This window comes from Camelina sativa, chromosome 17 (assembly GCF_030686135.1).
Source record: "Camelina sativa cultivar CO46 ecotype springtype chromosome 17, ASM3068613v1".
Classification (NCBI taxonomy): Eukaryota; Viridiplantae; Streptophyta; class Magnoliopsida; order Brassicales; family Brassicaceae; genus Camelina; species Camelina sativa.
The window spans coordinates 6,358,260-6,379,587 of NC_141896.1; the positions used below are offsets into that span (position 1 = coordinate 6,358,260).

The 21,328-nt window shown below is 35.2% G+C and overlaps 7 protein-coding genes across 10 annotated transcripts; 3 read left to right on the forward strand and 4 right to left on the reverse strand.

The window, feature by feature from the left end:
• Nucleotides 1-111: 111 nt before the first annotated feature.
• Nucleotides 112-2,844, reverse strand: LOC104755778 (protein OBERON 3). Its single transcript, XM_010478242.3, has 2 exons — nucleotides 856-2,844; nucleotides 112-748 (listed from the first exon to the last, which is right to left on the reverse strand). Exons 1-2 carry the CDS (start codon nucleotides 2,606-2,608, stop codon nucleotides 273-275), a joined length of 2,229 nt encoding a protein of 742 aa, XP_010476544.1. The 5' UTR covers nucleotides 2,609-2,844; the 3' UTR covers nucleotides 112-272.
• A 3,100-nt stretch (nucleotides 2,845-5,944) lies between these two features.
• LOC104755779 (uncharacterized) lies at nucleotides 5,945-7,824 on the forward strand. 3 transcript variants are annotated; one of them, XR_015587024.1, is made up of 6 exons: nucleotides 5,945-6,029; nucleotides 6,232-6,369; nucleotides 6,482-6,591; nucleotides 6,881-6,933; nucleotides 7,037-7,372; nucleotides 7,482-7,824. XR_015587024.1 is itself a non-coding variant. In XM_087495750.1 (5 exons), the coding sequence occupies exons 2-4, from the start codon at nucleotides 6,264-6,266 to the stop codon at nucleotides 6,926-6,928; spliced, it is 264 nt and encodes an 87-aa protein (XP_087351876.1). In that variant the 5' UTR covers nucleotides 5,959-6,029; nucleotides 6,232-6,263; the 3' UTR covers nucleotides 6,929-6,933; nucleotides 7,037-7,824. The 3 variants fall into 3 exon arrangements, 1 of the variants encoding a protein (XP_087351876.1); XR_015587023.1 differs by having other exon boundaries at nucleotides 5,959-6,029; nucleotides 7,037-7,123; nucleotides 7,260-7,824; XM_087495750.1 differs by having other exon boundaries at nucleotides 5,959-6,029; nucleotides 7,037-7,824.
• A 1,708-nt stretch (nucleotides 7,825-9,532) lies between these two features.
• LOC147923360 (F-box protein At1g11270-like) lies at nucleotides 9,533-10,967 on the forward strand. The gene is made up of 2 exons (XM_087495748.1): nucleotides 9,533-10,008; nucleotides 10,145-10,967. The coding sequence occupies exons 1-2, from the start codon at nucleotides 9,558-9,560 to the stop codon at nucleotides 10,846-10,848; spliced, it is 1,155 nt and encodes a 384-aa protein (XP_087351874.1). The 5' UTR covers nucleotides 9,533-9,557; the 3' UTR covers nucleotides 10,849-10,967.
• A 360-nt stretch (nucleotides 10,968-11,327) lies between these two features.
• On the reverse strand, nucleotides 11,328-14,492 carry LOC104755780 (cyclin-SDS-like). Its single transcript, XM_010478243.3, has 7 exons — nucleotides 13,343-14,492; nucleotides 12,981-13,148; nucleotides 12,584-12,750; nucleotides 12,175-12,303; nucleotides 11,907-12,087; nucleotides 11,759-11,803; nucleotides 11,328-11,654 (listed from the first exon to the last, which is right to left on the reverse strand). The coding sequence occupies exons 1-7, from the start codon at nucleotides 14,360-14,362 to the stop codon at nucleotides 11,628-11,630; spliced, it is 1,737 nt and encodes a 578-aa protein (XP_010476545.3). The 5' UTR covers nucleotides 14,363-14,492; the 3' UTR covers nucleotides 11,328-11,627.
• Nucleotides 14,493-15,591: 1,099 nt separating this feature from the next.
• LOC104755781 (defensin-like protein 201) lies at nucleotides 15,592-16,189 on the forward strand. Its single transcript, XM_019239336.2, has 2 exons — nucleotides 15,592-15,747; nucleotides 15,895-16,189. The coding sequence occupies exons 1-2, from the start codon at nucleotides 15,690-15,692 to the stop codon at nucleotides 16,068-16,070; spliced, it is 234 nt and encodes a 77-aa protein (XP_019094881.1). The 5' UTR covers nucleotides 15,592-15,689; the 3' UTR covers nucleotides 16,071-16,189.
• A 174-nt stretch (nucleotides 16,190-16,363) lies between these two features.
• On the reverse strand, nucleotides 16,364-17,277 carry LOC104755782 (protein KNATM-like). Its single transcript, XM_010478245.3, has 3 exons — nucleotides 17,046-17,277; nucleotides 16,827-16,952; nucleotides 16,364-16,634 (listed from the first exon to the last, which is right to left on the reverse strand). Exons 1-3 carry the CDS (start codon nucleotides 17,205-17,207, stop codon nucleotides 16,509-16,511), a joined length of 414 nt encoding a protein of 137 aa, XP_010476547.1. The 5' UTR covers nucleotides 17,208-17,277; the 3' UTR covers nucleotides 16,364-16,508.
• A 1,615-nt stretch (nucleotides 17,278-18,892) lies between these two features.
• LOC104755783 (uncharacterized) lies at nucleotides 18,893-21,054 on the reverse strand. 2 transcript variants are annotated; one of them, XM_010478247.3, is made up of 6 exons: nucleotides 20,902-21,054; nucleotides 20,721-20,785; nucleotides 20,457-20,622; nucleotides 20,168-20,370; nucleotides 19,963-20,076; nucleotides 18,893-19,854 (listed from the first exon to the last, which is right to left on the reverse strand). In XM_010478247.3, the coding sequence occupies exons 3-6, from the start codon at nucleotides 20,614-20,616 to the stop codon at nucleotides 19,066-19,068; spliced, it is 1,266 nt and encodes a 421-aa protein (XP_010476549.1). In that variant the 5' UTR covers nucleotides 20,617-20,622; nucleotides 20,721-20,785; nucleotides 20,902-21,054; the 3' UTR covers nucleotides 18,893-19,065. The 2 variants fall into 2 exon arrangements, with proteins under 2 accessions (XP_010476549.1, XP_010476550.1); XM_010478248.3 differs by lacking the exon at nucleotides 20,721-20,785 and having other exon boundaries at nucleotides 20,902-21,034.
• Between the last annotated feature and the right edge of the window lie 274 nt (nucleotides 21,055-21,328).

Genomic DNA, 21,328 nt, shown 5'->3' on the forward strand with positions numbered 1-21,328 from the left:
ACCAATAATTTTATCTACTAGCTGTCCTTTCATTTTCATATACGGTAGTATAAGTGATCTACTTTATACACAAAATACATGTATTTTATATAATCATAGAAAATATGTATATAAGCAAAAAAAAAACGAAAGTTATATAGATTGGAAAAAGAAAAAGATAGTACCCAGAGAAACAAATAAAACATTTATCATTAATTTGACATTTCCCAAAAAAAAATAAAAATAAAAAGGAAGAAGCAGAGACATGGAAGGCTCTGTTTTTACAGATTCCTTCATACCAATTGTTGTCTTGTAACTTCCATTCTCTTCAACAATCCTGCAATCTCAGCCTCCATTCTTAGCTTCATGTTCCTGTAATCGCAGTGCGAGTTCTCAAGCTTCTTAAGCTCTTCCAGCTTAGTCCTCCTCCTCTCCTCTGTCTCCTGCAGACACAGACGCGCTAGCTTCTCTGTGTACTCTTCCTCCATCTTCTCCGTCTTCATTTCTATCATTCTCTTAAAACTCTCCGCCTCTATTCTCGCCTCATCCGCTTTCTTCTGGAACATTCTTGTTTCAGCCTCCTTTATTCTCACCATGCTCTCTAAACTATCAAAACTGTTCATCATTGCATCAGTTAACGCAAAGCTCTTCTTCTTCTGATCCTTGGCTGTCGAAGGCGTCACGGATGCCTCGTCTTTTCTGTAGCTTGTCTCTGCTGCAACTGTTAGCTCTCTCGGGGGATCTGGAATGTCTTGTACCGACTCTGCATCTGCAAGAAATTGTGAAGCAAAGAATCAAACTTCAATCTATAGAATCCATAAGGTTCAAAGGTTTCCTAATCTTTGATCTAAACCATGATTACAAGAGTGAACTTACAGTTGAAGAACTGAATGATGAAGTTAGAAGCATCAAGCGGGGAGATCTGTTTACTCTCTAACTTCTTAACCATTTCATTGGCTTTAAGGTGCAAAGCTTTGCCTTTAGCATCCTCACTTCCTCGGAAAACCTTTCTAACACAATCAAGCTCCTTGATGAGAGTCTCAAGTCCCCAATTCTTGGCGCAACACACGAAAACATCCTTAACGAATCCAAACATCTCTGATTTGTGAGCACATCCAATACAATGAAACATCATCTCAGTCGTACCTCTAGGACCTTTCAAACTATGTCCCGGTTTGATCAAATTCTTCTGAATCCCACAAGCAGCATGACACCAATGCGAACAAACATCACAACCAACCCAACTACAAGTATTACTAGCTGAATCAAACCTCAAACAAACGGGACACATACAAGAGCTACAAAAGCCTTTGTTGTTGGAACAGATCTTGCATTCACAGTCATCAACAGGCAAAAGACTCTTACAATTCACATTCCTACATCTCAAGAAGAGAAAGATCTCAACCAATTCGTTCATAGGGATTCTGATCTTACCAGAGAGGAAATACTTAAGCCCTGTTCTCACAGCTACGAGTATGTCAAGCTGATCTTTAACACATTTCGATAACGTCTCTTTGCAAAGATCAGATCTTTTATCAATCTGGCTTTGAAGATTCGTCAGCTTCTCTTTCTTCTCAGGTGAATCAATCAAGTTCCTCAGATACTCTTTAGCTGATTCAAGAGTCTCATCAGCCATCCCTTGAATAATCAAAGCCACAGAAGATATCGACTTCGAAACGATGTCGTATAACACCCTCTCCGATCTAACCGTATCGTTATCTTCCAAGTTTGTAACTTTCTTCCTCGAATCGCCGGAGATGGCGACTTCGTTCCCCGGCCGAGCTGGTAACTCCGAAGGGAAGAAAGAGTAATCAGAGGAGCACGAAGGTTTATTAGAAACCGGATTGTTAGCGAGGAGCGCGACGCCGCCGTCACCGATTGGTCTGAATCGGCTATGAACAGATCCGTTGGTTCCTTCGCCGGCGCACCAGATATGGTCGTCTTTACCAACGGAGCAATCGAAATCTGTGGAGTTACGAGTCATGGAGCAGCTGATGTTGTGAGAGAAAGGGTGAGAGTAAGAGTAGGACATAGACGGAGCCGTCGCCGTGAAATCGTTAGAGAACGACGTCGTTGTTCTCTCGCTAGTCGTCACCCTCGGCCTTTTCACGGCGTTTGAAGCCGTTAAAGACAGAGACACGTCAGGTAAAGCTAAAGAGAGATTTAAAGTTTCGATTTTGTTGCTTTTCTTGTCTTCTTCTTCTTCATCCCCTGGTGCTTCAGCTTCAGCTTCTTCGTCGTGAGCTTTTCGTTTGGAGGAATTGGGATTCATATCTCTCAGATTGAAGAAATCTCTCTCGACCCATTTGTCATCGTAGCTTGAATTATTCTCGGAAAAGGTTACAACTTCTTTCCCCTTTTGACCGAGACTTTCAGAGATTTTATCACGGTTTTCGCAGAGGTAGCTGAGAGTGAGCTCGTTGCCTGATCTTGGCGATGATTTCGAAGAGAACCCGTCGAGGTTATTGGACCGGACGCTGAGAAAGTCGACGCCTTTCTGATGATACAGACCGGTTTTGTCATCTTGCTGCAGGTGATGGTTTTGGTTGCTTAGATTAGAGAATCGTGGCTTTGATGTTTTGGTTCGAGAACACTCTCCATCTCCGGCGAAATCTTTCTCTCCGATCATGGCGTTGGAAGAGAGAGAGAGAGAGAGAGAGAGAGAGAAAGAGATAGATGGAGAGAGAGAGAGAGAGAGAGAGAGAGAGTGGATTTTACGAAGCAGAGAGAGAGAGAGATGGTGAAAACAGTGGGAAAAAGTTTGGTCGTCTCAATGGCAAAAAATGTAATAATGTGAGAGGAGTGAGGGTACTTTTGTCTTTAAATATTCGGCAAGTTCAGGCATAATAAGTTAACGGCTGTTTTATTTTATTGTTTTGTTCTAAAGTGTTCACACGAGTCACTAAACGCGGTTTTTAAGTCATGCTTCGTTCGATACGCTAAAATAAAAACAGTTTTGTTTTGTTCTCGGGTAAGAGCAATTTTGACAAAAATAAGTCTCGTCTTTTGAGTATATAAATCCTTGTTTATGTTCTATTAGTCCAATGAAAAAATAAAACAGAAATTTACATCGATTGAACTTTACCACGTTTGAAGAATTTTTTTTTTTTTTTTCTCTCTGCCTCTGAAATAATCAAAACAATGTAAACGAATGAAGCTGAACAAAAAAAAGATGTGGATACACATATTATATATATGGATACAAGATATATAAATGATTATTAAGTACTAGATTATCAGAACTTTCAAAACTAGTATAATACAATAATACTACTATTGAGGTGATTTACGTCTCAAGAATGAATATAAAGGGACAATGTTGGACCAGGTCCGAATATATCAAACAATTTTTTTAATTTAATAAAAGTCAACACGTAACGTATTATTATTGATGCCCCCAACTTGTCATATTCTTTTATTTGTTTTGTAAGCATCTGAGCATAAGCGTTGACATTTTGTGTAACAAAGTTATTACATAGACTATGCTGATTTGCATTGCATTGCATGTAATCAGTGGCGGATCTAGAAAATTAATCTGTCTGGGACACCTACTATATATAACAAAAAAAATTTATATTAATATTATAAATATTAAAGAAAGATAATTTTAAATATTTTAGAATATTTTTAAAAATATGAAATCCAAAAAAACATCAATTGTTTCTTCTTTTTTGACATAACACCAATTTATTTTGGTTTCTAAATATACTCTACTACATATATGATATATGATATATCATATAAAATTATTTAATTGCTCAGTTACAAATCTCAATAAACATAAAATTTGTCTGTAAAAGTATGATTTGAATTTACATTTCTAAACTAGCACAAAATTTAAACTCTATTTGAAATTAACCACAAAGACAATAATAAAATGTTTACTAAGTTACTCATTTTACTAACATTTTTCAGTTCAAATGTAATCTTTATATTTTATTTTATCAAAGTTAAAATGGAATTAGAAAGATAAAATAAAAACTGAATGAACATAATTTCAGACACGATAAAATGGAATAAGAAAAAAGCATCAATCATAACAAAGAATAAAAACATGTATGAAGTAGAAAAAACATTAAAAGGAGAATAAAACGTGGCAAACAAAATTAAACAAAAAGGTAAAGAAAACCAAAAGAAATTTGAATTCTTGGGCATCGAACCAATGTCTAGAGACTCAGCATGGGGCATCTTGTTACCAAATGGGCTAATGGATATTTTTTTGCTAAACTTGTAAATATCATATAAATGAAAAAGGTGTTACAATGTTAAGACCTACATAAATAAAACTTAAAGTAGTGTGGGGCACGTGCCCCACCCCGTTACCACGTAGATCCGCCCCTGCATGTAATCAGTATAAGAATTAATTATTTACTGTATATTTGCATTACTGGATTTATTTATGGAAATGGTTTTAATTTTCTTAATGTATCAGTAAATGTAAGCAAGTCGCAGTTAAGATTTGGTTTTCATGCTCTATCATATAATCACAATAATACATCTATAGGAAGAAGTTTGTAGAGGTCTACACACTCAATCCTCAAGACAATTGATTATCGGTTACATAAACCAACAACAAACCTATTTGTTGAGGCTATTTTTATGGAAGAGGCTGATAGCATTGTGAGTTATAACATAAAAATCTTAGAAGCTCTCTTTACTATACAAAATATATAAAACTAATCTTCTTAGTTTTGTTTTTTTATAATATAAGTTAGATTTGTATATCGTTAAATCTCAAAAAAATAGAAAATCAATCAATATTAACGTGTACTTTTTTTTTATAACTTATAGTTAAAATTGTTCTGTTTTTACATCACATAGTTATCTCTATTAGATCTACAGTGCTCAAAGCTACTGCAATCTATTTATTTTTGTTATTGCACGCGTTTTCTTCGGCAAATGTATTAGTTTACCAATTATTGTTTGGTTATGTGTTGGTTTCTATTTTTGTGGTGTTGAAGAAACTACTTAGCTTTTACAATTCATTTTTTTGCTTTATCAACATTACAAATATTTATTTTCTGAATATTTTAAGACTAAAATATCATTCTTTATTTAAACACAATTAAACCAAGGCTAAAATAACATACAAATAAAATGGTCATAGGCTCATAGCATAGGAAAGTTTAGTTATTTTTCATTATAAAATATAACATGCAGTTAAAATGAAATGTTGGTTAAAACTTTTAACATCATTTTCATTTATTATGATAGTGAATAATATTAAGAAATCCGCTCCTATATGTTATCTTGAGTAACAAAATTTATATACAAAAAAAAAAAAAATCTTGAGTAACAAAATGAGGTTATTGTACTAGTATCACTTGCTTCATTTGTTTTTGATCAGGGTAAAAACTCTGTCAAATAATAATATATTAAAGACAATAAAAATGAAGATGTAATTAATCATGTAACTTACAATGGGGTTAGATTCATCGAATCGCATGAACTCACAAATGTTATTACTTCAATAAACAATTGAATCGTCGAAAATTACGGGAGTTAAAGCATTAAAGCTTTTAAATTAACAACAATTATTTTTATTTTTAGCAACCAAACATTAGTTAAAAAATTCTACATGATTTAACCCAACCGCTAGAGAATTATTTATAGATTTTTCTTTTAAATATTTCTTCTATATATTTTTTCATTATCCTTATAGGATTAGTAATTAAGCACACATTTTTCCTTTACTTTAGTTTGAGTATGAATGAGATATTTACTTGAGCTATTTGCTAAGCGCTTATAATGTATATTTATTTTCTATTATTACTGCTATAAAGTATAAATGGTCATACTTTTTATGGGAGCCAATGAGGGGTGTCAAAGCCTAAATCGTCAAAAAAAAAAAATCAATAATGCATTTTTAGTCTGAACCCGGTTCCATATTTGGATTTTTTAGAAATATTTAGACACACCTACGTGTCATATTTATACTGGCCAAAATATTTGTATTAGTAGAAAAAGAAAAAAAAAATTTGGACCGCTGTCTGTTCATCGTCTCTCTCTAACTCTCGTCGCCGATTTGCTGAAGCGTCCTCCTAGTAAAGGTGGACTCTTGAACTCGGAATTGAATCACTTAATTCGATATTTGCTTATCAAATCTGTCTAGTTTCGAACCAAACTTACTTATCAAAAGCTCTCTTTTTTATTTTGTTTTTGTTTTTTGGTGGTAATGGATTGTACTTGTCTAATTTCCAAATTTGTGGCTCTATAAGAGATGGTTTGCTAAAATTTTGTTTCTTAACGTAGAGTTACAACCTGTTGACGTTGATGAGACTTATATGGGATATGAGACATGGTCTCCAAGTCCACCAAAGTTGGAGAAACCAAGATCAGTCTTCAATGCTGCTTCATTAGCTTTTATAGACAGGCGATTCTATTTACGAGGTTTGGACACTGTAAGATTTGTGTTAGCTTGTCAATATGTCCAATGTAATGCAGATGTCGTTACTGTTTACACTCTTTCTCCAAATCTTAACTTCTCCCATTCCATTAACAGTTTCTCTCATGCTTATGCGGCTTTATGCTCGTAGGCCTTTTCTTTTCCCTCCGCTTAGTATTGAAGACTATAACGACCTTGTTAGAGCAGTGGTGCGCGCTGAATCGCAGGTTCTTTTTTTTAATCTCTTCTGACCTCCTTTGTTTTCACAAATAAGTTTGCTCCAAGGTTGTTAGAAACAGAATAATTGGTGTTCCTTCTGTTTCATGATTCTGCTACATAGTTTTATATCTTTCGTTTGGGATGGATAATACATTAGTTGGTATCAGCATTACCATCTTAATTTTGTTTGTCCAAATCTGCTTACAATATTCCAACATATCAGCTTGTCGAGTAGTGTTGTTATCACATTCTTGTTTGAACGTGTGCTGATAACTTGTTTCTCTCTGTCTCCTTCAGTATGCATTGCTAAAGAAGCTTGTTGACGATGATTTCTTAACAAAATAAGAGAGGTCAGTTCACAATACTCACAAACTCAGCATCCATCTAAACTCTGCTGCCACTAAGATGATTTCACTTCTCGTTGGATTTAATTAAATTTTGTATTTGCTTCAGGCAAGAATCTAGGTTCCGCAAGAACACGTACAAGAAGGCGTGCGGGTAGTGCGGTTTATAACAAGGCATCATCATTGGAGACACTAAGTAAGTAACCCTAATATCTAAATTTACACTACGTTCTTCTTTATGCTTCTAACTCTTATAACAAGGCATGATCTGCGTGATACTAAACCCGCTTCATCTGTTCAATTGGTTATCTGTATCTGACAAATGGGAAAAGATTAGAATAAACAATGCAGAAGCTAGGATTCTCAAACGATTCTTCAACTGAGGTCACAATTGAAGTGGCCAAGCCTAAACCAGCAGAATCGAACCTGCCAAACTTTATACTCAGTGAGTTAAATCTATCTCCTCAATAAACTTCATCGTTCGGTGGAATTCGTTGTAAACAATACTAGTTATAACCATCTTCTCCTTCCTGGTTAATTTGTAAACGAGCAAGTGGTGTCACAGTAGTTATAGGCTACAGCAAAGGTCGTAACTCTCTTGGATCATGGGAAACCTGAACTGAAGAATCAAAGTTTCCTTAGTAGGCCGGTTTAGCAAGCTTTAGCAGGATGTGGGGAACAAGATAAGTTTTGTTTAGAGTGTGTGTAAAGTGTTATGACTTTTACTTATACACAAGTTTTCTAAATTGAAATTTTTAGACCCTCATTAGGTGTTCTACCATTGGTCTGCCAAAACTAATAAACACTCATAAGTTTCTAACTTTTGAGATTTGTATTTTTTTTCAATTATAAATGTAGTTGGACCCCATAAATTGGATCCAACCATTGGAGTTGCTCTATACCCAAGGTGAACTACGTGTGCATAGTTTATTTCGTAAAAGAGCACGCATGCACATCTTGTTAAGAGAATTTTCAACTAAATTGCTTTGTTCTGTTTCTTTTTTCTTCCCGGTTTTATAAAAACATAGATGTAGGATCGAAATTAATATGTTTTTAATTACGATTTAAAGTTTCAGAATTTTGGTTGTTTCAAATCTCGAATATTTTTGAAAGGTGCATGTGACATCAGCTAAATATATCCAAATATATAGCACACATCTACCATATAAGACACCTTGGTGCTTCTTCCACATCAAATTTTATATTTTGAAAAACCAATAGCAAATTGCCATGTCAACATATCACTAATAAATGTAATGGGGTCTAGGACTTGTCAATTTTTTAAAAAAAAGATTGGCTAAAAAAGTGTCTCCTACAGAAACAAAATAGGTTAGAAACATAAATCATGCTTTCGTTTTCTGAAGAAATCAAAACCAAAATTTGAAAACTTACGATGCTATATGTAGTGCACACGCAACAACTTTACGAGGCTCTAGAGCATTCACCAGATCAGCCTGTGAGATCGATGCAAGATACCTGTCAAATAACTGAACAACGAGAGGGACGGCCAATGGAAATAAAGTAGCAGAGAAGAGGCTACTTTATTCAGATGAGGCTACTTTATTTCCATCGGCCATCTTTGGAAAAAAGAGCGAAGCGTCATATCAATGGTTTTGCTGTTGCACGCGTTTTCTTCGGCAAATGTATTAGCTTACCAATGATTGTTTTGTTATGTGTTGGTTTTTGTTTTTGTGGTGTTGAAGAAACTACTTAGCTTTTACAATTCATTTTTCGCTTTATCAACATTATAAAAGTTTATTTTCTGAATATTTTTAGACTAAAACATCATTATTTATCTAAACACAATTAAACCAACGCAAAAATAACATACAAATAAATGGTCATAGCATAGAAAAGCTTAGTTATTTTGAATTAGAAATATAACATGCAGTTAGAATGAAATGTTGGTCAAAACTTTTAACATCATTTTCATATCATTTTCATTAATATGATAGTTAATAATATTAAGAAATCTGCTCCTATATGTTATCTTTAGTAACAAAATGAGGTAATTGTAATAGTATCACTCCCTTCATTTGTTTTATATTACAACGGATCGGGGTAAAACTATATATTAAAGACAATAAAAATGAAGATGTGATTAATCATGTAACTTACAATGGGTTTAGATTCATGGAATCGCATGAACTCACAAATGTTATTACTTCAATTAACAATTGAATGAATTGTCGAATATTACTGGAGTTAAACTTTCATTAAAACTTTTAACTTAACAACAATTATTTTTATTTTTGGCAACCAAACATTAATTAAAAGATTCTACATGATTAACCGAATCGCTAGAGAATTAATTCCATATTTTCCTTTTTAATCTTTCTTTTGTATATTGTCATTATTCTTTTAGGAATTCGTAATTAATCACAAATTTTCCTTTAATTTAATTTGAGTCTGAATGAGATATTTATTTACATTTAAAAAAAAGTTAAATATGTATTTTTTAGATTTATATTAATATGATCTTCTAATTTTAATTGGTAAAGGTTTTTACTTTTTAAAATATTATAAAAAGATTTTCCCCCGTTCCCGGTAATATGAGTTTTTTAACAACTATATAAACCAAAATTTATATAATAAAATTGTTTTGTTTTGACCTAGTTTGGGTCGTAGAGATGAATCAAGGGAAAAAAAGAAGTTGGATACACATTCCGCAAGAGATAGTAGAAGATATTCTGCTGCTGAACCTTCCGGTGAAATCGCTCATGAGATTCAAAGCCGTGTCGAGAGAATGGAGAAAGACCATAGAATCAAAGCGTTTCCTAGAGAGACACATTGGGATTCAGAAATCTCTAGGAAGTCAATTAGCGAGAATCCTGGCAATATCATGTGAAACAAGAACCAACCTTGTAGCTTTTGACACTATGTTGTTTTCTACCAATGGAATCTCACATGAAATATCTCCATACCCACCCATGACTCCTTTGCAATATTTTGGAGATTCCAAAATCTCCTACCCTTGCGATGGTTTGTTCGGTCTCTACTCCGATACTGATATGAGCCTTTTAAATCCTGCCACCACTTGTTGCCGCAATCTTCCTTATCCCACCAATAGTATCTCTGACGGTATGATGAATCCCCTTCTTTTTTTTTTGATAATTAAAGGTCTCCAAATTACTTTTAGTCGATGAATTTGTTCTTTATTATAGTAATAATTATTAATTAAGCCTGTTTATAAGTTAGGGTATGTTTCTTGTAACAGATACGCGTAGAAATTATACTTTGCTAGGGATCGGAAGAGAGAACATGAATGAGAGACGAAGGTATAAGGTTGTGTGTTATTTCAAGTGGGGTGACGAAAAGGTGGGTGAATCTACCAAGTGCATGGTTTTTGCTCTTGACTCTACTACGTGGAAAGCCGTAGATCCGCCTCATGATTGTCGAGTTAAATACGAACATTCTATACTACACTTGGATGGAGTACTCTACTGTTTCACCCACGGCGGCGACACTGGATCTGATCGGAAAAAAGCTAAGGTACTAGCTTTTGATCTTCACACAGAGAAGTTTCAAAGCTTTTCAATTAGTCCATATATCGGGTTTACATACTCCTCCGGTAAATCGGGCATTCATGTTCTAAACCATCGCGTATGCATCTTCAACAACAACGACACTTTACTCCGAGTATGGGGTCTAGATATAAACATGAGATCGTGGGAAATGATGCATTCCATAGATTTTTCTGATTTTCATTCGTCACTAGAAAGGTACAGAAGGATCATTCCGATGGCGACGATCAACAACTATGTCATCATCACAGATTATTACTATGACTTCTGGGGACTCTACAATTACAGAGACCATACTTGGCATCAAACCTTTTCTCTTCGTTGTACGGCTTCTTTTGGTATGCCTTATTTTGAGACGCTAGTCTCTCCTTACCAATGTAATTTGTTTGGTACTTGATCAATTATTCATGTTACTCCAACACAGATGTCTTTTTTTTTTTTCTTTTCTTTTTTAAGGTATGTGTTGATCATGACTACTTAATGACATACATAATTATATATCGATAGACTTTAATTTATGACGTATACAATAGATAATTATTGCTGTCCAACGTGGAACACTCTGTGGTACCAAAAACCATACTGTACTTGTTATCGCATCTCTTCTGGTAAATGCTTTACGTCGTATTTTCCCTATGCCTTATTTAGAGACGCTAGTCTCTCCTTAGTGCTTACCAAGTGATAGGCTGTATATTGATGGGAGATAGTGTATTCTATAGAGAGTGCGCGAATAAAACTATTATCCTTGTCAAATACTTCGTTAAATTCGGTTACTTCTCTCTCTTTTCTTTTAAGTTGGACTTGGTAAGCTTATTCATATTAGAGATCAGAAGCTTTCATCTTCTAACCAAATTGAGTAATAGAAAAACAGAAATCTTTCAGACGTAATAAAGAGGAAATTTTGAACAAGGAAATATTTAATATGCTAGTATAATGTATTGGGGGAAATTAAGAGAATATATGTTTTTGTCGACACAAATGGTGGCCTAATAATTGGTATACTAGTTTCCCAAGAGCTAACTAAGTAAAGTCCAGCTCGATTAAGTATATAAATCTGTAGAGGAATTTCTTATTACTTTACCTTGTGTTTGTTTTGTGAATGGTAATCATAACCTGTGTGTACGTATCGGAGTATACTGTATCCTGGTTTTACGGTTGTTGCTCCTTTTTGATTGCTTACTGCCCAAGCAACCAGTCCAGACTCTGTTGTATAGGAATCACCAATTTGAACACAGTCACTTACTTTACTTTAGGGGAGAAATTGAGATTTGTATATGATGAGAGATTGAGAGTGATGTTAAAGCTACCTTGACGCATTCAGGCAACTCGTTATCTGTTGTTCTAACATGGACCTGAAGGGAGAGAGAGAGAAAGGGAGGTTTTGGGATTGTGAATATTCTTTGTATAGTTTTCGAAACTAAAAGGTTATTAAAGTGTTGTTGAAGGGACTGATACCTTTATGACTCGTTGGTATGCAGAGATTTTGTTGTGTTCGATGCAGGCGAGAACTACGAGTGCAGCAGCTACAGTTGAGGGCCAAAAACAGAGTTGAGTGTGGTCGGATAGTGAGGTAATAGCCAGGGATTTGGCTTTCCTTTCAACTTCTGGATTGGCTCGAGCAGCTTTTAAGTAGAACCTGCAATGTATTAATAATAGTGAGATGTCTCTTTCTGTGTGTATATGTGTCTTGGAACATGGAAATATATAGTAAGAGAGGTTTTACCACAAGAAGTTAAAGATTGTGGGTGTGAAGCATTTGAAGTTGAGGACTTCTTGAACCAGCCACTCCATTGCCACTACTTCATGCCGGCTATATTTTAGGTTCTGAATTCTGAAGTTCCCTTTCCGGATGCTTAATAAAAAAAAGAAGAAGTATCAGGTGAGCAGCTGAAGAATATAGAACTACAACGTTTTGCAGTAAAGAGTTTTTTGAGAAACATAATCCAATTTTCGACACACATGAAAAGCCAATTCAGTAATTGCTTACAGAAAACAAGAAGGGTTTGCATTAGACCAGTATTAGGTTCCTGATTTGGTTGACTATAATACTCAGTTCATAATCTTTTTCCTATTCAGAACAGTTATCTAATGAACACTGGAAGTCACAATAATGGAGAGGGAAGGGTTGGTACCTGTTGTAAGGTTGATTTTCTTCAATTCTGGTGGCAAGAGTAAGACTCGCAATCCCAACTAGTATTAGAGTCCTTTCGCTTTTGAATAATCCTTTGCTCAGGAATCGATCCAACAGACCAACTCCTAGAAACAATGTCTCTTGGTGAAGCTCCATTTCAGAACATTGCTGCTTGTAATCAGAGAGAAGACAATCAGCAACACAGAATACCATAGCTTACTTATACATAAACCTTTAAAAGATTCCAAAGTAAGCTATATAGACTTCTTTAGGCTAAAACATTCTTAAAACCAGGAACAAGATCTCCGAATATTCATTCCCTTCTGCTACTGATACATATTTCCGACCTTCAACATTCAGAGATCAAACATGCAAATGAACAGAAAGATAATATTCACCTTCACAATCCATTGAACCATGATGCAGCGTAGACGTGTGATGACATCAGTATGGTCCATCCTGGAACAGTAAGCCTTAGCACAGTCCCGCATATAGGCATGACTCCTCTCTCTTTCCCTCAGCCTTTGATAGCTCTCTTCCACCTCCTCATCATCAAACCTTAGCACCTAAAACGACAATGTATACTTAAGATCCATTCCACAACACAATTTCAGAGTCAAATATTGAACACAGAGCAGAGCAAGTCCCAGATCAAAACAGACTTAGTAATCGATTGAATTTTAAAAACCTATAACCACATCTTTCAATCTCTAACCACTAGCAATTGTTCCAAGAGATATGAAGGCATGATACAACTTACTTGAGAGAGAACTTCTTCCTGGCAAGAAGATCTCAATTCGTTGGGAATTGTGGATCTACAGAACTGTTCCTTGAACTCGAGGTACAGAGAGCGAGAATGCGAAATAGGAGAATCAGAGGACGATTTCTCAGAGAATTCACTACCAGAGTCGAAATATATCGACGGAGTGTAATCCGAGCAATCGAAGTCGGAATACTGAGAATATATCTCTGAACGCTGCTCGGATGACTCATCAACCTCCAGAGAATCGGAAACCTCTTCGTCCGAGAACTTCTCAGAGCAAGCGAGATCAGAGACGCATCCGACTATCTCAAGCTCCGGCTTCGATTCCTTAGCCGATACAAGAGAGGAATCATCAGCTTCCACGAAGCTGATCGGTTTGGAGATTTCAATTTCTTCGTTATCAGCTCCTCCGGTAACACTCGCAAGCTTGGAACAGTACTCCACTCCCGATATGAATGAAACGACGTCGCTCTCCTTATTCTCCGATCCGAAATTCAAATTCCGGCTGTTGGAGACATGCTCAGCGAAGGTAACGTCGGATCGTGAGTAAGAGATTTCGTCGTTCTCGTTAGTTTCTACTCCGACGTTTCCTTTCACCTTCAAACTCCTCAATCCAGCACCGGAACTCGAATCAACACAAGACGATTCGCTTACTTCGATCTCATCTCCTTCCTTCTCCTTGTGTAGCTTAGCGTACGACCTCGTAATCCTCCGGAATTTCGAATCACCAACCGTCTCCTTCACCGCATCTCTAACAGGTTTAGAAACTTCTACCTCTTCAATTCGAGTCTTCTCGACTCTGCTCGAACCACAGGAAACGTTGTCATCGGCTACGAAAAGCAAATCGGAGCAGGAATCGACAGAAGCAGCAGAGACTCCGATTTGTTTGCTCCAGAGAGGTGATTGAACAACAACGGGAGAGATCTGAGCTCTCTTCCGGCGTAAACGCGTCGATCGGAGCTTCTTCCCAGGGAACGGCGTTGGCTCAGCCTTGCGCTTCGACACGATCTCCTTCATTTTTTTTTCCTCCGATGAAAGCTTAAAATTAGAAAATTCGAATTCGAATTTTGAAATTGGAAGTTCGTTGGTTAGAGAGGACTAGAGAGTGTGGAATGATACAGTTATGGAAGTTTAAAAGCGAATAGTGGAGAAGGTGGAGAGTGTTAGAGAAACTTATACCCTGCGGGTTGGTGCACCGTGCACCGTGCACGTGATTCAGATTTTGCAGTTGTCTCTCAATCGCAAGTTTTAGACGCTATTCAGTCTCGTTTGGCAAAATATATTATTAGATCAGCGTTTGCGTTTGAATTTTGTATCAGTAAAATCACCGTTTTAGCATAAAAATATATGCGGTTTTGATAATTAATTACTTCGGAGTGATTGATAACTTTAATAATTAATTTCTCTAATATGCTTTTATCGACATACAGTCTAATCATTTTTCTTGCATCACACATCACGTGGAAGGACTATAATAAAAGAAACATAAATTGAGCATTTAAAGGAGTGATTTTATTTTTTCATATTATTGAATGTTAAAGAAAAAATGGTGTGATTTTTATAAAAATAAGTTTTGTGGATGTCATACTATTGGAATTAAAAGAGAATTTAATTAAAAAAATTATAGATCACTGTTAGTGTACTTTATACATACATTACTTCCGTAACGTGTGTTACGTCGCATGATCAAGCAAATTTACATTTTCTGCATATGATTTACTGGATTTTTTTTTTTTTTTTTTTGGAATTCATTGGTGGTTTAATTATAATTGATTTAACCTGGGCTAAAAAGAAATTGAACTACGAAGCCCAACCATAGATAATAGGCCCAAAACCTCTTTTCGGGAAACGTAAATTGGTTGATCTAATCCAAAAGCTCTTTTTTTTTTTTCAAAATCTAATCCAAAATCATACTGAAATTAATATGGAATTTTAGAAAACTAAAAAAAAAAACAAATATTTGAATTTCAACTTGATAGATAAAAAAAATTCAAATATCTCTAGGCTTTTAATAATATTGGAAAACTCATAATTACTTCGTTATCAAAGAATTATCTCCTTTTTAAAACAGCAATTATGAAAGAAAAAAAAAAATCTAAATATAGTACATATATGTAGAGATAATAGGACATGGCATCAGGTCAACAAAATCCTAATTCAATTCTAATATCACATTGACCATATAATTAATACGTTTCCAAAACAAATAGTTCTTCTAACAGGGAAATCAAAATATATAAAAAAAAATCCAGTATTTTCCGGGTTTCCGGATCGATTTCACCTATAAAACGTCCTAGTTTCATCTTAAGTTCCTGAGTTTTATTATAAAACTACAGATCGAACCATGAGAAACCTCTCAATTTTTGCTCTTCTTTTCATGGCCATCTTCATTGTTTCAGCAGGTACGTACAAATCATCATGATCTCTAGCTATGAAAATGGTTTTAATTAATTTAAACTCTATATACAAGAAGAAAATACTGGTCTTTTCAAGTCATCATATATGTATGTCGCAAACGTTTTAATTTTTCTTTATGTTTTGTTTATAAGGTGCGAGAGAGGCGAGAATGTTGCAAAAAACTTGCCCCATTTTATGGCCAATGGTTCCATGCGATGCTAAAAAATGCGACGAAATGTGTCGCGATTACTATGGTCCTGTCACCTCTTACTGTAATAGGGTCGGAACTCCAATCGCTGAATGCGCCTGTAATCTTACAGATTGTTAATGACGCTCAATAAGCCTTTTCTCAATGCGCCTTTTAAGGCTTTAATTAACCTTTGTGTATCTATCCTATATGTTTACAAGAAGAATAAAATATGCAACGACCGTTACGTTGTTGGAAAAGCAAAAGGCGTTTATTATAAGGTGCTTTTAAAAAAGGACGATCGTTACGTTTGTAAATGGTTCTTGGAATATTTAATCTAAAATTCTTGGAGAAAAAAATAACTATGGAATCGTTACGTTGTTTTAGAGTTTAGGGTTTATGAAGAGTGATTAATATGTTTAAACAAATCCAAATCAGGAGAGAGCATGATAGTAATTTTCCGTAAATTAAGATTACACCATTAAGCGATTCTACGAAACACGTTCCGAAAACGCAGCACACGAGATGATGCTTTTAAGATGATAGCACCAAAACAGTTGTTTCATTTGTTACCCCTTTTTAAGGGGATGATGACATAACGATGTCGTTTAGCTGATTGTACACCGCATCCACAAAACGGTGCGTTTCCATGAGAGGCTTCTCCATTGCTTCCTTGAGCTCCCGTAGACTCGTGCAATACGCTTCCTATATGACATATGTGAATGAATTTGCTCGTATATATCAATATTACAATTACTTCTCTTCGCTAAATAAACGTAAAATAAGTTAAGTATTAAGAAATCTACAAACAAAAAAATACTAAAAGACATGTGAAATTTTGATTTATATTATAGAAAGAAAAAAATATACAAAAAGAGAATAAGAAGAAGTAAGAACCATGAATTGATCAAGTTCTGAAGAGGAAGCTTCGGGGGAAATATCAGAGTGGAGAGAGAGTTTGGTTAGGGAAAGATCATCCGCCGTGTTCATGATCTCCGGTGAGTCAACGTCGCCGGAACACACCTGGTCGTGTGGTGGGTCCAATAAAAGACTAATTAGTATTTACAACAATCAAAATATTTTTTAGTAAAAGAGAGAGAGAGAGAGAGAGATGACCTTTAAACAGTTGAGATGTGAGTGAAGAAGAAGTCCATACAAAGGGTGGCTTGAGATTCTCTTCTTTAGTATATCTTCTTCTGTTTCTTCTTCTTTTATATTCTGTTTTACCTCTTCTTTCATGTTTTCTAAGAAACTGTTCTCATCTTTCTTCACCTCCATGTTTCACTAGTATCTCTCACTTTCTCATGCACATGTGCTCTACAAGTATGTGTACATATATATATTATGTGTATATGTTATGTAGAGAGACATAATCTAAGTTGAAGCTAGGGTTTTAACTTTTAAGATTACTTTTTGGTCTTTTGTCGGTCTACGAGACACTTATTACTGTTACAAATAATAATTGTGCATGTGTATATGAGTTACATACTAACATTTAATAATTAGTCACGCTATGGTCGACACACTCGACATGTCACTTATCATCATATTATACGATGCTAATTTTACTATTCAGCTAGCTAAAAACAAAATTATGCTAGTAGATTTTATCTATTAAAAAGGAAACTTTCTCATAATTAACTGTCAATTCTTAAACATCAAAAAAATAAACACAATAAATGTGATTCGGAGTAAGTAATTAGTTAAGGAGATGAAAAATGACGAGAAACTTAAAAAAAAAAAAAAAAAAAGGAGGAGAAAGAGTGGAGGAACAGTGGAATTATGAAGAAAAGGGTGAAGCATTGTATCATTGCTTACGAAAGCACTTTGAGTCAGACTGTCGATAAATAGAATTATGCACAAGTTTCATTGCTTCCATTTTTGCCTTTTGGGTTTCCATCCTTTCTAAGTGTATCTCCTAATTAACAATTCAAATTATGGAAACATACCTCTAAGCTAATCAGAACTACTGTAAACTAATGTCAAATTCTACAATAATTTACATGTTATACATTGGTTATTTGGGGGAATTTATTAGCTTAACATAATTAGTAGGGTTTATCTTAGAAGTTAGAATTCACTAGTAAGCTATACATTGTCGTATTGTATAATCTTGAATATTGGAGGCAGTGCCGGCCCAGCAAAAAATGAGGTCCAATACGTAATCAATTTTTAAATAGATTTTATAAAGTAAATTTGAAAAGTTGAAAGAAAATCTTAAGAGTTAATGAAATAGAGGCCTATTTTTGAAATAATAGATAGATAAACATTAAAATTTGAGAACAAATCTTAAATGTTTTGAAAAATGAGGCCTATATTTACAAAGTAAATGTTTAGTTGGGCCTAGATTTTTAATTAAAATTTTCAAAAAAGAAGTTGAGGCCCAATACATTTGTGTCATAGGAATGTGCGGCGGGCCGGGCCCGATTGGAGGAGAGAGAGGAACGAAGCTGGACAAAAAAAGAATCAAAAGAGAAAACAGTGAGAAGATCGTAAATAGGAATAGAACTGTTGCATCAATGGGACAGTTCCATTTTTGATGAGTTATGAGTTTGCCAGTTTTAGAGCCCCAAACCCTATTATTGATCTTTCGATAACGACCTTTCGTACTATCCACCACCTTTTCTTTTTTTTTCAAAGATAAAAATATTGACTTATACTATTGTTCTACTTTTCCTCGTCTCCATCCAACTATCACAAATTCACAACGATACAATCTCAAGTTTTACTTCATTTATTGGTCTCTTGGTTCAAGATGATAACAACATTTTCTATACAAAATTGCTAAGATACTTTCTCAATACCCTACTTTTTATACAAAAGTATTACTTCATACAGTATTATTTAGTACCGTATATAAAAGGATAGGTGTTAGGCAGTGAATGTTAAATGTTATAACCGGATTTGGATTTCTATCAGGGATGCTAATAATAAATTAGCACCCATTAGTGTTCATATAGTCATTTAGTACAATTACTTAAAATAATATATTACCAATAACAATCCGAGTTTCGAACTGCACAAAAGCACATACTTAATTCTACAATCCCATATCTAATATTGATCACATGAATTACGCAAAAAAAGAAATGAACGAAGAGATTAAGTTACAGTGAAGTTGCAGCAGAAATTTCCATCACTTGAGTCTCTTGCATCTTATGGTAAGTACCGGCAAACAATCGACCAATCTTCTCTTGGCGCAGCTAATCAACTTCTGAGATTCATGGTACTCCATGGCGACTCGGTCATACCAGCACAGAGGGCACAGAAAGCACCCATCTTCATCAACGTTAACCGGACAATTCAAACATCCCTTGTGAACTTTTGATGCGCAATCGCTTCTGCTACATATCAATAAAGTTCCTTTTCTCAAACATTTCCAGCATACATTCTCCGGTCTTGTTCGGGAGCTTGAAGGTAGAAGGCTCAAGTCAGTGGTTGGATGTTTCTTGACTGAGGCTGGATCTTTATCTGACTCATCATCGCTCTCACTGATTAACCAAGTTCCATCTTTTGTACATTTTACACGTGTATCCTCTGGACATGTTTTAGAGCTTGAAGGAAAGGTGTCATCAGTAGTATTACCGTTGTTCATGGGTGGTTCATTGGTTGTGCCTTGCTCACTCTCAGCATCGTCATTGATCGCAGTTACTTCACCTCTTTCGCTGGTGTGCATTGGCTCATCTTCATCGTCGATGGCAGTTACTTCATCCTTCTCGTTTATGTTCTGTTCCAAACCAATATGCACTTGTTGCTCATCAATTGGTTCATTCTCGGTTATGTTTTGTTCTTGACCAATATGCACTTGTTGCCCCTCCTCGCATGTTTCCATGTGCACTGATCTATCATCTCTAGAAACAGGGTCATCTGCTTCCATGGAAGGAGCTTCACTTGTCTGATTCTCCATTAAACTCAAATCTCTCAGCTACACAATCCCCAAAAAAGAAAAGCAATGTACATTGATGTCTAAATCACTTTATCCAGCATCCATAGCATGAAAACAAAGGAAAGTTAAGTGTAAAGAAACCTTTACCTTCTCCAGTGCGCATTGTGGCAAACACAAGTTCTTGTGAGCAATAAACGGAAGAACATTGAACTTTGAAAGCTCTGGCACGCCTGCTCGTAGTTCTGATACTGGACCTGACATCTAACATTCGAGTACAAAAGACTATAATTAGAAACCTATACATCCTTAAAACTACTATACTGCTAGTCAAGTTATTAGAATTTATTCATACCTCTCTCAGAATTGCTCTGAGAACATCAGCACTACTCAAAGATAAATCAAACTCAATTTTTTCCTCAGAAGTAGAACCAACACCAACACCATTAGCATCATTCTTACTTGGATCAAACATGAACTCCAAGATTCTAAGAGACAGGACTTCATTGATTCTCCTCCCATAGTCATTTGAGTATTGATAACCCATGTTCATCAAATCTGAAGCACAAAAATTTCCTATTAACGCCGACTCCTAAGTCCTAACATACACAAAAACCATAAGAAAGGGTTTGAGATCGAGTTACCGCGAATGCATCTTAAATCCTTGACAAATTTGGCTACATATTCAATACACCATAACCATTCAGCTATTTGTGAGGGTCGAGAAGCGTATTCATCAATCAGATCCTCAAGGCTCAATTCAGTAGCTCCGGAGTCATCACCACCATGATCATCCTCATCCATCAAGATCTGCGTTTTCATAAATATAGATAGAAATCAAGAAAAACCCTAAACCATTCTCTCTTTTTTAAAAAACCCTTAAATTCCAAAAATCCAATTTCACATACCCGATCAATTCGTACTAGAGACAAGCCTAGGAGCTTACAATAATCAACCAAAATTAGCAATTTCACTGATACGAGAACACCATGAGTGATGAGACAAACCACAGAAAGAGAAACGGAAGTATTTTGAATAAGAAGCGAATCATCATCAAAAAAAGCAACAAGGAAGACGAATTTTACAAACCCAATCAGCGAATTAGCGCAAAATTTTTGCAAATCTCCCGCCTCGAAATTTCAAACTTTTTTCATTTTAGAACCCGACACCAAGAAGAGACCTTCTTCTCCGGTCACCATGTCAAGTCGATCAAGTGGAAGACGAAAAGACAAACTGTTGATTGGGCCGTAAAAGGGCCTTGTTCGTTTTTTCTATACCGTTGAAATTATGAATTGAATCTGAACCGTCGATATATCACCTAGGCCGACAAAAAACTTTTTTGGGCCTGGCCATTTTATGCGAGTCTATTTTTATCGAAATAAAATGCTGTGCTCCAAATAATAAAATGCTGTGGATATTGATTTATCGAAATCTGATTATATATATATATATATATACATAATACATGTGACTATTCGATTTAAACAAAACAAAAAGAAAAAACAAATATTTTTAT

Bases quoted from the DNA above. Each gene is read 5' to 3' on its own strand.
- LOC104755780 (XM_010478243.3), bottom strand. From the start codon at position 14,362: ATGAAGGAGATCGTGTCGAAGCGCAAGGCTGAGCCAACGCCGTTCCCT. The intron at 12,088-12,174 runs GTAAAACCTCTC...AATACATTGCAG, and splicing joins ACAATCTTTAACTTCTTGTG to GTTCTACTTAAAAGCTGCTC. The intron at 11,804-11,906 runs GTATCAGTCCCT...CTCTCCCTTCAG, and splicing joins CATACCAACGAGTCATAAAG to GTCCATGTTAGAACAACAGA.
- LOC147923360 (XM_087495748.1), top strand. From the start codon at position 9,558: ATGAATCAAGGGAAAAAAAGAAGTTGGATACACATTCCGCAAGAGATA. The intron at 10,009-10,144 runs GTATGATGAATC...TTCTTGTAACAG, and splicing joins CACCAATAGTATCTCTGACG to ATACGCGTAGAAATTATACT.
- LOC104755778 (XM_010478242.3), bottom strand. From the start codon at position 2,608: ATGATCGGAGAGAAAGATTTCGCCGGAGATGGAGAGTGTTCTCGAACC. The intron at 749-855 runs GTAAGTTCACTC...AATTTCTTGCAG, and splicing joins CATCATTCAGTTCTTCAACT to ATGCAGAGTCGGTACAAGAC.
- LOC104755781 (XM_019239336.2), top strand. From the start codon at position 15,690: ATGAGAAACCTCTCAATTTTTGCTCTTCTTTTCATGGCCATCTTCATT. The intron at 15,748-15,894 runs GTACGTACAAAT...TTTGTTTATAAG, and splicing joins CATCTTCATTGTTTCAGCAG to GTGCGAGAGAGGCGAGAATG.
- LOC104755779 (XM_087495750.1), top strand. From the start codon at position 6,264: ATGGGATATGAGACATGGTCTCCAAGTCCACCAAAGTTGGAGAAACCA. The intron at 6,370-6,481 runs GTTTGGACACTG...TTCCATTAACAG, and splicing joins CAGGCGATTCTATTTACGAG to TTTCTCTCATGCTTATGCGG. The intron at 6,592-6,880 runs GTTCTTTTTTTT...TGTCTCCTTCAG, and splicing joins TGGTGCGCGCTGAATCGCAG to TATGCATTGCTAAAGAAGCT.
- LOC104755783 (XM_010478247.3), bottom strand. From the start codon at position 20,616: ATGGATGAGGATGATCATGGTGGTGATGACTCCGGAGCTACTGAATTG. The intron at 20,077-20,167 runs GTATGAATAAAT...CTCGAATGTTAG, and splicing joins TCAGAGCAATTCTGAGAGAG to ATGTCAGGTCCAGTATCAGA. The intron at 19,855-19,962 runs GTAAAGGTTTCT...GGGATTGTGTAG, and splicing joins CACAATGCGCACTGGAGAAG to CTGAGAGATTTGAGTTTAAT.
- LOC104755782 (XM_010478245.3), bottom strand. From the start codon at position 17,207: ATGGAGGTGAAGAAAGATGAGAACAGTTTCTTAGAAAACATGAAAGAA. The intron at 16,953-17,045 runs GTCATCTCTCTC...CCACACGACCAG, and splicing joins CACATCTCAACTGTTTAAAG to GTGTGTTCCGGCGACGTTGA. The intron at 16,635-16,826 runs GTTCTTACTTCT...TATGTCATATAG, and splicing joins CAGAACTTGATCAATTCATG to GAAGCGTATTGCACGAGTCT.